Genomic DNA, 13,262 nt, shown 5'->3' with positions numbered 1-13,262 from the left:
CATGATTTAAGGACTCAGTCCTAAGGAATGTGATGGGAGGGTCATGCGTCAACTAGAAATGCCAGTACCAGGTAGACTTCTACTACCTACAAAGATTTAGTGGATCATAATTGATCTGTTTTTCTTAACCATGATTACTACTTCCACCTTGTTTGTGTAATTGCAGTGAATGCGGTTTCATTTGATCAAGAGGGTTTCACTTCAGTTTCATGTCTTAGTTACGCATCAATGGTGTCTTTATTTCAGACTGGAATGTATTTTTGAGATCTGCTCAAGTCCCGACTTGTTCACTTTGTTCAGCTAACGGGCTCCAAACACAAATCAGCACCCTTACTTTGGTCACAGTGTTTCTCTCCAGTCAACATGTCCTAGCAGTACATTGCATGGTCTCTAACCCATGTCTTGTCTCTTTAGGTTCCCATGCCCGCGGGCAGCTCAATGGCTCAGGGCAGAAGGGCCACAATGCTGACGGGTCACGGTTCCAGAGCATCGACGGCAGCAGTGAGTACTCTGAGGATGGCCCTGCCAAGAAGAGGTGAGCGTGTTAACCTGTACTCTGGAGCGATGGCCCTCTCGCTCTGCTCTCTCTGATCGGCAGCAGCTTTGAACCAGAGAGTGCTTGAGTGAAGGTAGTGATAGGCAGGGGGAGCTCTACAGTACCTGGGCCCAGATTCACAAAACCTTAAGAAGAAATGTCTTAAACTGGCGTTTTTTTCCTTAACTATAGACTTAAGAAAATGTAAGCAAAGTTGATATTCCTCAAAGTTATTGAACATCTTTCTTGTGCCATTTCTTCATGTTTCTCCTTAAGCTAAAAGTTAAGAAATTTGATTATTGAAAATAAAATTATTGGGAATGTTCCTATTTCCAAGATGGCTAAACCCTTAATCTTAGGGCAATGAGAGAAAGTTCATGAAAGCAATTGAAAATATTAAATTCACAAACGTCGTCTGATAGTTTCAGTATTGATTATTTTAAACCCAAGAACATGTTTTAGAACATTAATCTTAGTAAGAAATATGCTAACATGATTGCCAGATAGCATGATTGCCAAATGGTTGCCTAGCAACAAACGTTTTAAGAGGATATTTGAGAAGTTCGTAAGAAAATCATTCCATTTTAAGATATTGTTGAGGATTTGCTCTCATGAACTCTAAGAATACTTTTTTTTCGTAAGTAGTGTTTTGTGAATCTGGACTTAATTTAAAAAAAATATATATATATATATTTTTTTATGGCCTGCTGTACAGCCGAGGTACAGTATCATAGAGGTGTTTTGATCCTGGTGATGTCAGCATTGGTTAATTCAGCGCTCTCAGATTCATGTGTGTGAATTATCAAAGCAAAAATAAACAATTGTGGTAGTAAATGTATAAAAAGCCTCTGTCTTTTTTTATTAATTAACTTCCTTCTTGCTGTATTCTCTTCTCTTGTTCTCCAGTAATGTTTGGTTAAATCAGGGAATTACAGTAATGGGACATGACAGCATCAACAGTGAAGGGTAAAGAGGAGTTTGATTCAGAAGAATGGGAGATCTTTAACCAGCGTTCATTCTTAAAAGGCAGAAAGATGTTTCAGTTTTTATTTCTTTTTATTTTACTAGGCAAGTCAGTTGAGAACAAATCCTTATCTACAATGAAGGCCTACCCTGGCCAAACCATAACCCGTACGACGCTAGGTCAATTGTGCGCCGCCCTATGGGACTCCCAATCACGGCTGGTTGTGATACAGCCTGGAATTGAACCAGTCTCTGTAGTGAGGTTCTGGGCTTTCTAGGGAGTTTTTCCTAGCCACCGTGCTTCTACACATGCATTGCATGCTGTGTAGGAGACTGGGCTGGGGGGCGTGTGGGACTGGAGGAGACTGGGGCGCAGGAGTGGTGTGAACACACTGGTGGGTTCAGACTGGGAGGGATTCCCTCTCAACTAGCAAGTCCTGGTTCTATAACAGACCAGCCACTGTGGATTAAATGCACTGCTTGGCACACACACACTCAAAGCTACATTAAATCATATATATTCATATGCACATGCTGTACTGCAGCGGCCATAGCACAGAGATCTGCTCTGTAATCTCTCACCGTGAGACCCTCCTCTGTGTAGCCAGCCATCGCATGATTCCTCAGCTCCCTGTCTCCACCACCTTTTCACCCTCCGTGTGTGTGTGTGTGCAGTACCTGTTATTTAATAGTCCAGCAGAACTTGTCTTTAAGAGGTCTGGCAAACCTGAAAAGGAGAGCAAGAGAACAAGATGGACAGGGAGAGAAGCAGAAAGGCGTTGCGTCAACAGGCCTGTGTTCAGTACAGTGGTTTGATGGTTTTCATTAGTTCTCATGCTGGAATAAAAGTAGGCTCTCTCCCTCTCTTAATGAGCAGCCGGCTCCGAGTGCTTGGCAATAGCTCAGGTCTTTTGGTGTGGGGAGTGTGTGTGTGGATGACTTCTTGGCCCTGGCATCTGCAGCCCACGCCACTCTATAACAGGGTGGCTGATTGAGGAGGTGCCAGGACCTTTCACGTCTGGCAACGCAAGAACTAGTGGAGAGGGGTGGCGCAGGTGTGTGATTTTGGCTGCTTCATCCTGGGGTGCAGGGGAGGGTCCCAGTGTGTCTCGGGAGGGGATGGGCGGTCCCGGGGAGGCGTTTGGGGACCTTAGGTGTTTGTCTTCCTAGGACACCGAGATTGGAAATCGGGCCCCAGCATCTTAGAACCCTGCCAAGTACTGGAGAGGTTCTTCCCTCCTCCCCTTCCCAGCCACACCACAAGGCTGGAGTAGGAAACGCACGGTTCAGCCATGGTGACCAATGTTGGAAAGCTCCACTTCTTAGGGAGATTTTGAGGCAAATTCTCCTCTGTAGTAAGAGCCAAGTAAAGCTCATTGAGCTGCTTGTTGTGTTTGTTTTAATGAGTGCCAAGTTAGTAAGCACTGCCTTTGTCTGCCGTTCTGTTGCCCCCCCCCACCCCCAAGTTTTCTGAGAACGAGTGGAGATCAAATACTTTTTTAATTGTGGAATGTGTTCCAAGGTAGTCCCATATGTAATAGAGCAATGCTTACATTTGTATGCAATCACAAGGTTTGAAATTATTGTTTTTAGTCAAATTATTCTATCTGCTTGTGTTTCTTCAATTTGCAGTCTACAAATGATTTTGTAAATATGTTCCGGCCCCCTGACCATACGCTCAATAAAGAATCGGTCCGCAGCTCAATCTAGTTGATGATCCCTGCATTACATACTGTCACACATTATTCTGAATAAACTCTCACAATATGGTCTGCTGAGTGGAGGAGTGTGTATTATCATGCATTGTGATATTGTATACCCTGTTACCAAGCAGGGAAGATGGTAGGTGAGATCAGAGAGGGAGCAAGGCATCGTCATAAACAGTGTTTGTTCCAGTTTCTCTATTCTCTGCAGGCTGTTTGTATTCACTGTAGACAATATGCACATCAAAGGAATAAAACGGCAACATCACAACAAACTATACAGCAGTTCTGAAGAGAAGTAGTTTTGTTCTATCATAATCGGATGTGGACTGGATGGCATATCCCATGTTCCACTGCTGTGGCCAGAACTAATCAGAGCCTGTGATGTCGTGGCTTATGTCCTGATTTTAAAGTGATGTCGGCAATAACACAGCTTTTCTCTGAGCTTGCTCGTTATTGATCTGGCTTAGTGTGATTTTTAAGATGGCCGCCAAGCTCATGGGTCAGAGGTCAGAGACCAGGGTAAGTCCAGTGAAGTGGTCGACCCACTGACCCGAGGAGAAGGTGGTGTTGTTCAGTGAAGTGGTAGACCCACTGACCCGAGGAGAAGGTGGTGTTGTTCAGTGAAGTGGTCGACCCACTGACCCGAGGAGAAGGTGGTGTTGTTCAGTGAAGTGGTCGACCCACTGACCCGAGGAGAAGGTGGTGTTGTTCAGTGAAGTGGTCGACCCACTGACCCGAGGAGAAGGTGGTGTTGTTCAGTGAAGTGGTCGACCCACTGACCCGAGGAGAAGGTGGTGTTGTTCAGTGAAGTGGTCGACCCACTGACCCGAGGAGAAGGTGGTGTTGTCCAGTGACCCACTGACCTGAGGAGAAGGTGGTGTTGTTCAGTGAAGTGGTCGACCCACTGACCCGAGGAGAAGGTGGTGAAGTGGTGTGAGGAGAAGGTGGTGTTGTTCAGTGAAGTGGTCGACCCACTGACCAACTGAGGGAGAAGGTGACCCACTGACCCGGGTGTTGTCCAGTGAAGTGGTAGACCCACTGACCTGAGGAGAAGGTGGTGTTGTTCAGTGAAGTGGTAGACCCACTGACCCGAGGAGAAGGTGGTGTTGTTCAGTGAAGTGGTAGACCCACTGACCTGAGGAGAAGGTGGTGTTGTTCAGTGAAGTGGTAGACCCACTGACCCGAGGAGAAGGTGGTGTTGTTCAGTGAAGTGGTAGACCCACTGACCCGAGGAGAAGGTGGTGTTGTCCAGTGATGACCTTAATACGCAGTTCATCAGCTCACTGCTCTAAGCATAGAGAATGTACTGGGACCAATGGTCGTAGTATACTAAAGCACAATAGTGGACACTGTAACATCATAGTATACAGTGGTGTAAAAATACTTTAAAGTTGTTTTCTGGGGTATTTGTACTTTACTTTGCTATTTTATGTTTTTGGCTACTTTTACTCCACTACATTCCTAAAGAAAATATGTATGTTTTCCCTGACACCCAAAGGTACTCGTCACATTTCTCAGGCAGGACAGCAGTATGGTTCAGTTCACACACCTATCAATATAATACGTTGTCATTCCTACTGCCTCTGACCTGGCAAACTCACTAAACACAAATAGTATGTTTGTAAGCGATGTCTGATTGTTGGAGAGTGCCACTGTCTGTCTGTAAAATAAATTTAAAAAACTAGAAAATATTGCTGATTGGTTTGCTTAATATAAGTAATTGGATGTATAGCATTTACTTTTACTCAGGTATGACAATTGTGTACTTTTTCCACCACTGTACATACGTACATTTTAAAACTAGATACTTTTAGATATTCACTCAAGTAGTATTTTACTGGTTAGCTTTCACTTTTACTTGAGTCATTAAGGTTTCTATTAAGGTTTCTTAACTCAAGTATAACATTTCAATTACATGTTCCACTACTGGTTCTATAATATTGAGAAATAGTGGCCACAGTAACATGGTAGTACTATACTAAGGGAAATGGTGGACACAGTAACATGGTAGTACTATACTAAGGGAAATGGTGGACACAGTAACATGGTAGTACTATACTAAGGGAAATGGTGGACACAGTAACATGGTAGTACTATACTAAGGGAAATGGTGGACACAGTAACATGGTAGTACTATACTAAGGGAAATGGTGGACACAGTAACATGGTAGTACTATACTAAGGGAAATGGTGGACACAGTAACATGGTAGTACTATACTAAGGGAAATGGTGGACACAGTAACATGGTAGTACTATACTAAGGGAAATGGTGGACACAGTAACATGGTAGTACTATACTAAGGGAAATGGTGGACACAGTAACATGGTAGTACTATACTAAGGGAAATGGTGGACACAGTAACATGGTAGTACTATACTAAGGGAAATGGTGGACACAGTAACATGGTAGTACTATACTAAGGGAAATGGTGGACACAGTAACATGGTAGTACTATACTAAGGGAAATAGTGGACACAGTAACATGGTAGTGTGGTAATGCATTATGCAACACGTAGGCTTAGGTTGCTTTAATTAAATTATGCGCAAAGTGGATTGTGTGACGGTCATCGTGTAGGACTTATTTAAGCTTTATGTACACATCACACACCAACACTGCCCCAATATATTTCTTAGTCTGTGGTAACTCGCATTGGAATGCTCGCCAACACTCCGTTTCACATCATTTAAAAGAGATGTGTTCACTGGTGGGTTTTTTTAAAACTAGCAACTCTGAAAAATACGAGGTGAAATCATGACGTCAATGATCTTCAGGTTGGAAAGTCAGAGCTCTAGAAAGAGTGGCGAGTTGGATGACAGTTCAGAATGATTTATCCCAGTTGGAACTCGTTTTTTTCCCCCTCAGAGTTCCCAGTTTTGTTGAATGCACTGAAGTCGGAAGTCTGAAATTTCAGAGATCCCAGTTTTGATTGTGGCAGAAGTCTTGGTTAAGTCTTGGTTTTGAATAGACTAGAAACTGCCAGCCAGCATTGGATCAGCATCAAGCAGTACTATCAGGGTTATTCTGCATCAGCAGATTCCACACAATGGTATAGTTAAAATGTTTCAAGGTGAAATAGTTGTAATGAACTCTTAGATGAAATTCAAGAGATCCAGACTTCAAGGGTCTTGTTTCTCTCACCCTCATAGCCTTGTCTTTCAGCTTCTCTGACCAATGACCTGTTCTGGCATGGGGAGTGTTGAGCCCTGGGGGGGTTACAGGGTCACCAGGTCACGCAGTCGGCTCAAGCAAGGCCATCTCTCCTCCAAGCGCTCAACACTCAGACAGAAAAGCAATAACACATTAGCCGGAGTGGCTCTCTCCGTGAGCGCTGTTTATGCTAACCCTGACCCTAACCCCCTACTTTAGAATCCCAGTCATTTGATTCATCCAGTCTTAATGTTTGTATTGACAGCCGTGGTTATGATGTTGATGTTCTAGGAGAATGGTGCTGCTGTGAGGAGAGATGTTGGACACAAAGTTTGGCTGTAGTTTCAACTGGATACTAAACCCATCGGTTTAATCAATCAAATGTATTTTTAAAGCCCTTTCGACGCCCGCGGATGTCAAAGTGCCATACAGAAACCCAGCCTAAAACTCCAAACAGCAAGCAATGCAGGTGTATCAGCCACATACTCCCCTTGTGGCTGTGTTGTTAGTTTAATGACAATCAATACTTTTAAACAAGGATGCAGTAACCATTACTGCAGCTTAACTGAATATTGCTAGTCTGGCTACCTTGTCTTTACACTCTCGGTCTCTCTCCGTCTGTCTCGCTGTCTCTTCTCCTGCATCTGCGTCTGACGGTCTCCTGTCTCCTCTCCAGCTGCTGAGCGCTGCAGTGTCTGCTGGTAGAGTTTATTAGGACCATGTGGACCATCTGGAGCGGTTTAGAACCTCATTCCTCCCTTCATTTAGCCGGGGGAATCCAGATATTGTTTCTGTTCCGGCGCTGGGTCACCCTCCTGTCTGAGAGCTAATCAATGATACAGAGCGGAAGCACGTGTAACATCAGAGGAACGGCAGCTTTGAAGAGCGGGGGAGGCAGAGGGGGAGGAGGAAGATTAGTTTGGGATGAAGGGGACATCCTGCAGTAATCCCTCCCCTGTAAGCCTGTGCCTCTACTGCAGGTGCTCTGCTCTCCCTCCCTCTCTCTCGCTCCCGATCTCTCTATTAGGCGTGTGTAGAGCAGTGCCTAGGCAGCGAGTATAAGTCTGGGTTAGGTGGTGGTAATAAACGGCAGACATAGCATGTCTTTAGACCCCTATAGAAGGATAGCACTTCATCAAGCAACTCCAGTTTTACCACACTTCTGACACAGAGCCAGTGTTAGAAAATATCCTTATCACATCTTATCACATCATATTTTTGAAGATCATAGCCGTGACGGTGTTGAGAAGTTTGTGCGAGAGCTTTCTACAGGGAGGCTCTGGGTTTGAGAGGCTTGCTGTCTGCTATTTGTCTCTTAAGTCCTGCTGGGCATTGTGGGTACATCATGGTGCCATGACACTTTGGGCATTCTGGGTACATCGTGGCGCCATGATATCCTGACTAGATGGTCTGTACTCCGCCCTCCTGGGGAAAGGGTCCAGGTTTTAGTCTTGTGGTTCAGTTCACTGTTGAATGTCTTTAATAGGCAACAGAAAGGACGAGCCCCTCCAATAAAAGCCACTGTGCTCATTGGGCTCAGGTCTGTCTAGAGCCATTGCACTTCTAATAGTTTAATGGTCTATCCTACCTTTTAACAACCACGTCCAGTTAAATGGCTCCTATTTATCGCTGGCTCTATTCCCATGAGCAAGATCATATTTCTGAAGGGGTTTATTGAAAGCCATGTTTTTCTCCTGTTACTGTCTGGGAGGCAGTCAGTAAATACCATCATCCACGTTCTAATGGTCCACTGCTGTCTGCAATGTTGGTTCTGCCTTCATGGAGCTGTAGTATTGGTTCTCTCCCAAGTAAGTTGTAGTGTCGGTACTGCCCTCTGGGAGACGTGGTGTCAGGGAGCCACTGTAACTAATGCATTCTGCATCTCTAATCTGCACCAGTCTCCATGACTCACAATATCTCGCTCTCTCTCGCCATCCTGAGGCCCTGCCAGCTATAGGGCCATGAGTCAGGCTGTTTAAACAGCTCGTGTTTTACCAGTCTGGCAGGGAAACTAATAGCTCCATTCACAACATAATGATGGGCTGGTGACACCTGTCATGTGCAGGTGTTTGAACCATGTGACCTGCAACAGCCATTGGTCTTTCCAGGGGGAACAGAACCTTTTTTGTTGTTCTCTTCACTGGCTGAACTAGAGCATGAGAACACATTGGTTATCATACTGATGCACCTGCTCATCAAATACAGAATCCTTCTTGAACAAAGGCTTCTCTCAGGAACAGATTGTTCCATCACTGAACCCAGTGTATGCGTGTATCGACACAATCTCTTCACAGCTTCTTGTTCAAGGTATTTAGTCAGGGTTGGTGTTATATAGGCTGTGTATTGCTTTGTGATTGAAGTGCAATTGGAGAGCTGTAGGTTCTGGGGGTTTGATGGAAACAAAATACATTGGGTGTTTCAGGGCATAGTTTGCCAAATGTCATGTGTTCTTTTTTTTTGTGGGGGGCTCACTGTAGGATATCATGAAGCATTTCCCTCCCTACATGTAGCGCAATGAGACAATCAGCCGAGTAGTCACAATCTGTCTGGAGCAAGTGGCTGTGGTCTCAATTGATTAGTGATGCTGTCTGTGTCTGTCAACCTGCCTGGAAGGCCTGAACATTCTCCTCTAAACAAGCATCAGATTGAATGGGAGACTGTTTCAAACAGGATGGTGGAACACAGGGAGGCAGTATGAGCGTGGCATTGTCTTTTTCGGTTTACCGTGAGACCGGCCTGTATCTGGCATCAAACCTCTTTGAAACAAGGAGATGGTGAAATTAAATGGCACACTTCTCTTAAATGCAGGGTGCTGTGTGTGTGTGTGATAAAAGATGAAGAGCTGTGACCAGGTCCATCTCCAGACAGGCTGCTCTTAGTATTCCATCCTGTCAGCCTGCTCCCTCTGGCATCAGAAGAAAGAACGGACGCAGAAAGCGATCTGGCCTGGAGAGACGGAAGGGAAAAAAATAAATCTGGCCTTGGAAGTCTGTCTGCAATTTGACACCTCCTTTGTACTTGTTATCAGTTGTCAGCTGCTGCAGATGTCTTGGCTTTAATGGAGAACTTAATTACAATTCAGAGTCAACATGGATCAAAGTCTTTTAAGAGGTGGACGGCTGCTTGCAGGTGCTGCTAGGGGTTATTCTGAAGGAGGATTATCATTGTTTTAGCCCCCGTGGACACTTCAGTCAATGGCCACTGCAGTGTTATTAAAGATAATTGAATCATGTCCAAAGCCCAGATCGACTAAATTAGGCATACTAACATACTACAAACCAGGATTAATGACTTAGGCAGGTAACTTTTGATAAACAACCCCCCCCCAAAAAAAGATCTTCGGATTCATTAAGAAATCTAATTTGAATACAGTATGTTTTTTTTTTGTTGTCGGGTCAATTAGACTATGCCCATTTCAGGTCCTGGGCTGGTGTGGTTACACGTGGTCTGCGGTTGTGAGGCCGGACGTACTGCCAAAGAATCTAAGACTATATTGCAGCGTATTGTAGAGAAATGACCATTCAATTACCTGGCAACAGCTCTGGTGGGCGTTCCTGTACTCGGCATGCCAATTGCACGCTCCCTCACCTTGACATCTGGGGTGTGATAAAACTGCACATTTTAAAGTAGTCTATTTTAATTGTCTCTAGCACAAGGTACTCCTGTGTAATGATCATAATCAGCTTGTTAATATACCACACCTGTCAGGTAGCCGGATCAGCTTGGCAAAGGAGAAATGCTCACTAACAGGGATGTAAACAAATTTGTGCACAAAATTTGAGAGAAATCAGCTTTTTGTGCGTATGGAACATTTCTGGGATGTTTTATTTCAGCTCATGAAACGTGGGACCGACACTTTACATGTTTGTTTATTTTTGTTCAGTGTAAACTGAAATGCATACACAAAACAGGGCGAGCTGTATGTCAGTTCCTATCGTAGGTCTGTGTAAGAATGTATGGAATAAAACTTAGCTCCTATCTCTTCCCAGGCCCAGACTGCAAGCACAGAGGAAGTTTGCCCAGTCTCAGCCCAACTCTCCCAGCACCACCCCGGTCAAGGTGTCTGATACCGCCCTGCCCGCACCCTCCGCTCACATCAGAGACATCTCCAGACGAAAACCCAAGACCGAAGATTTCCTCACCTTCCTCTGCCTGAGAGGTACAGTAACCCTGTGGTCCATGCCTCACATCTCACCTTTTCATCCACAAACCCCTTCATCAACCCCCACACACGTGCAGTCCTTCATCCTCCCAACTCACTAATTTACTCATTCAGTCGGCCACTTACTTGCCCAGTCACCATAGCACCATGCGTCTCGTCACCAGGCCAACACCAGGGCCCTGCTTCTCTGACCTCCGTTAGGGCTTCAGTTCAGCAGCCACACATCTCAGGAGAGTTCCAGGCCTTCCCCCCGGCCTGCCTTTGACCTAGATCCAGGCCTAGCTGTGCAGAAGGAATAGTTCAGTCAGAGGTCCAGGTTCATTGACCTTGATAAGGCAAACACCAAACCCATTCTGTCCTCACAGGTTACACATTGGCTACAGATAATGTTTTAACAATGAATATTGAATATTGTTATCTGCACACAGTCAGCTTTGAGCACCCCCTACGCACACACCCACACATACATCCTGGTAGAGCCAGATAACCCTGCTCCTGTACCTCAGAGCACAGAGAGGACTGGGTTGCTCTCTGCCGCCCACCAACGCAAACACGGCCAAGCTAGGGAGAACAGGGCAGCATTTCAGCTTCAGGGTTCAGCTGAAATCCCACCTCTCCTCATTTCTGTATTGGTATAACAGGTTTCTTCAGTGCTATACAGGACTCAAGAAGTTCACTATCATGGACATGTTTCCCTTTAATCTTTACCTCAATGATGAATTGAAACACAAAAAAATAAATGGAGAAACTGAGTGGAGTATAGCCTCACCTCAGGAACAAAGAGGATTCTTGGATGTTTTTTTTTTTAATGAACAACCTTGGCCTTGGCTTTTACTGATGTCTTCAATCCCAGAGAGTGTTTAACTCTGAACAGTGTCTCCTCCCACCCAGCAGAACCCTCCCCGACTCATCACAACCAGAAATAGCCCTTTAGGAAGAGTAATGCCTTGATTAGATTAATTTGGTATTGCCATTAACCTCGGCTGGCAACATGAAGTAGGTTAAAACGAACTGGAATCAGCTGGGAGCTAAGAGGCCCAGAGGAGAAGAGATGAAGACTCGTGTTTTAAAAGCCAATGTCACTTCAATGTAACGTAATTAGCGATCAGTCAAACGGACAGGGTTGGCAGCCTTCTTCTTAATGGAACATATCTGTTCTCAGAATCTTCCAGTAAATGTCTTCTATTGTTCAGGTTTTGGACAACTCCTGGATGCTATGCTAACTCCTGACCAGTTTCCTTGTATTATTATTATTATTATTTTCCCTTCCCACCCCACCGTGCCGCGCTTGGTTGACCTCTGCACCCCGTCTCCGTGGCAGCCTTATTTATAGCTCTGTTACCCTGCCGAGAGGCGGCCTGATTCCTCTGCAGAGCTCATGCTGCCTTAATGGCATTTTCATACACAGGGTTGTGCTCTCTCTTCCTTCACTTTAATGGCCCGTATGGAAGATACCAATACATCGAGGAGACGTGCAAGAATGTCAGGGCAGCGCAGGGGTGCGCGTGCGCACACGCACGGTCGGTGTCCTGGGGACAGATAGATATAGACCGTAAGGCAGCAACGTTTTTAACGTTTTATTTTTCAAAGGCGCTTTTGCCCTTTTGATTTCATTCAAAGGACTTTGTTCATCTGAATCCACTTTGGTGGCCCACGCTAGCTAGGTATTTCACTGTAGTGGCCCAAGACCAGGCAGCTATGTTTGAGTCTAACACTTACACTTTGTATCAATGTATTTATATTTTCCCCAGAGCTGACAGGGAGGGGCTAGGGAGGCAAGGAGCCGGCACACGGCTTCTAGCTCTGGAACAGATCAATGGTGCTCCCGGTCGATATTAGAGGTCAAACGGTCATTCTGTTCAAACGGCTCCGCTCCTCTCAAATGTTTATCTTATCTGACAAACATGCCACATTTACCCAGCAAGCCCCCTGTCTGACCGCTTTAGAAAAGCGTTTGATAATAAAGCGCTGGTTATGAAAGCAGGCCATTTCCACCATGATTTCACGGGGAGAAGTTTTCCTCTGTTCTCTACCGCAGCAGCAGCTTGTAATCTCCCCTGCTTATTCATCTGGGACTCGGCATCATAATGAGCTGTTTTCGTTCTCCCGATTTTTAAACAGGAACGATATATTTTTAATCCCTCTTGGGAAACTGCTGGCTGTTCTGATGCAATGTGGAGTAACGTGCGACGGTCACAAAACGGAGTGAATCGGTGCCTTCTCGCATCCCTTTTTATTGCGGCGGTGACAGAATCCATGGCCAGCCAGCTCGTCTCTGAGGCTGGGGTAGTAGTCCAGCCAGCCTGTCGGCCTGTGTAGGCTGCCGTAGTATGCTGCAACTCTTGAGTCTTTAGCCTTGGATACAGGCAGCACAGAACCTTGCCTGTAGTGATGGGTAGAGAGGGTAATTGTTGGTAGTGGCTGTGACAATGTCCACGATTCCTCATTGCAGCTGCGCCTCTCTCTGTGTACACAAACACGCATGGCTGAGAGTGCCAGATATAGTAGATGAGTAACCCGCACTAATATGCTTGTCCAATGTTACATAACAGCTACTGCTATGTGTGTGTGCCATGGCTGGCTGAGCATTGAATGTGTCTGGGTCTAGGTCGGAGGCTGCGGCCGTGGTTGTGTTTACGAAGGCTGATTTAAAAAAAAATATATTTTTTAAATAAATAAGTCAGCACCTCCTAGAGCTGACTGGAGTCGAGGGCAGCATGGGTTAATGGATTTGCAGACATTCAGG

The 13,262-nt window shown here is 45.3% G+C and overlaps 1 protein-coding gene across 1 annotated transcript in view; it reads left to right on the top strand.

Moving 5' to 3' along the window:
• LOC118399449 (protein Jumonji) overlaps positions 1-13,262 on the top strand; it is an 89,637-nt gene that overhangs the window by 50,657 nt on the left and 25,718 nt on the right. The window contains exons 3-4 of the mRNA XM_035795546.2: positions 415-535; positions 10,344-10,513. Of these exons, the coding sequence (XP_035651439.2) occupies positions 415-535; positions 10,344-10,513 (291 nt within the window). The remainder of the gene's footprint in view (positions 1-414; positions 536-10,343; positions 10,514-13,262) is intronic.

This window comes from Oncorhynchus keta, chromosome 20, assembly GCF_023373465.1.
Source record: "Oncorhynchus keta strain PuntledgeMale-10-30-2019 chromosome 20, Oket_V2, whole genome shotgun sequence".
Classification (NCBI taxonomy): Eukaryota; Metazoa; Chordata; class Actinopteri; order Salmoniformes; family Salmonidae; genus Oncorhynchus; species Oncorhynchus keta.
This window is presented reverse-complemented; position numbering and strand designations above follow the sequence as displayed.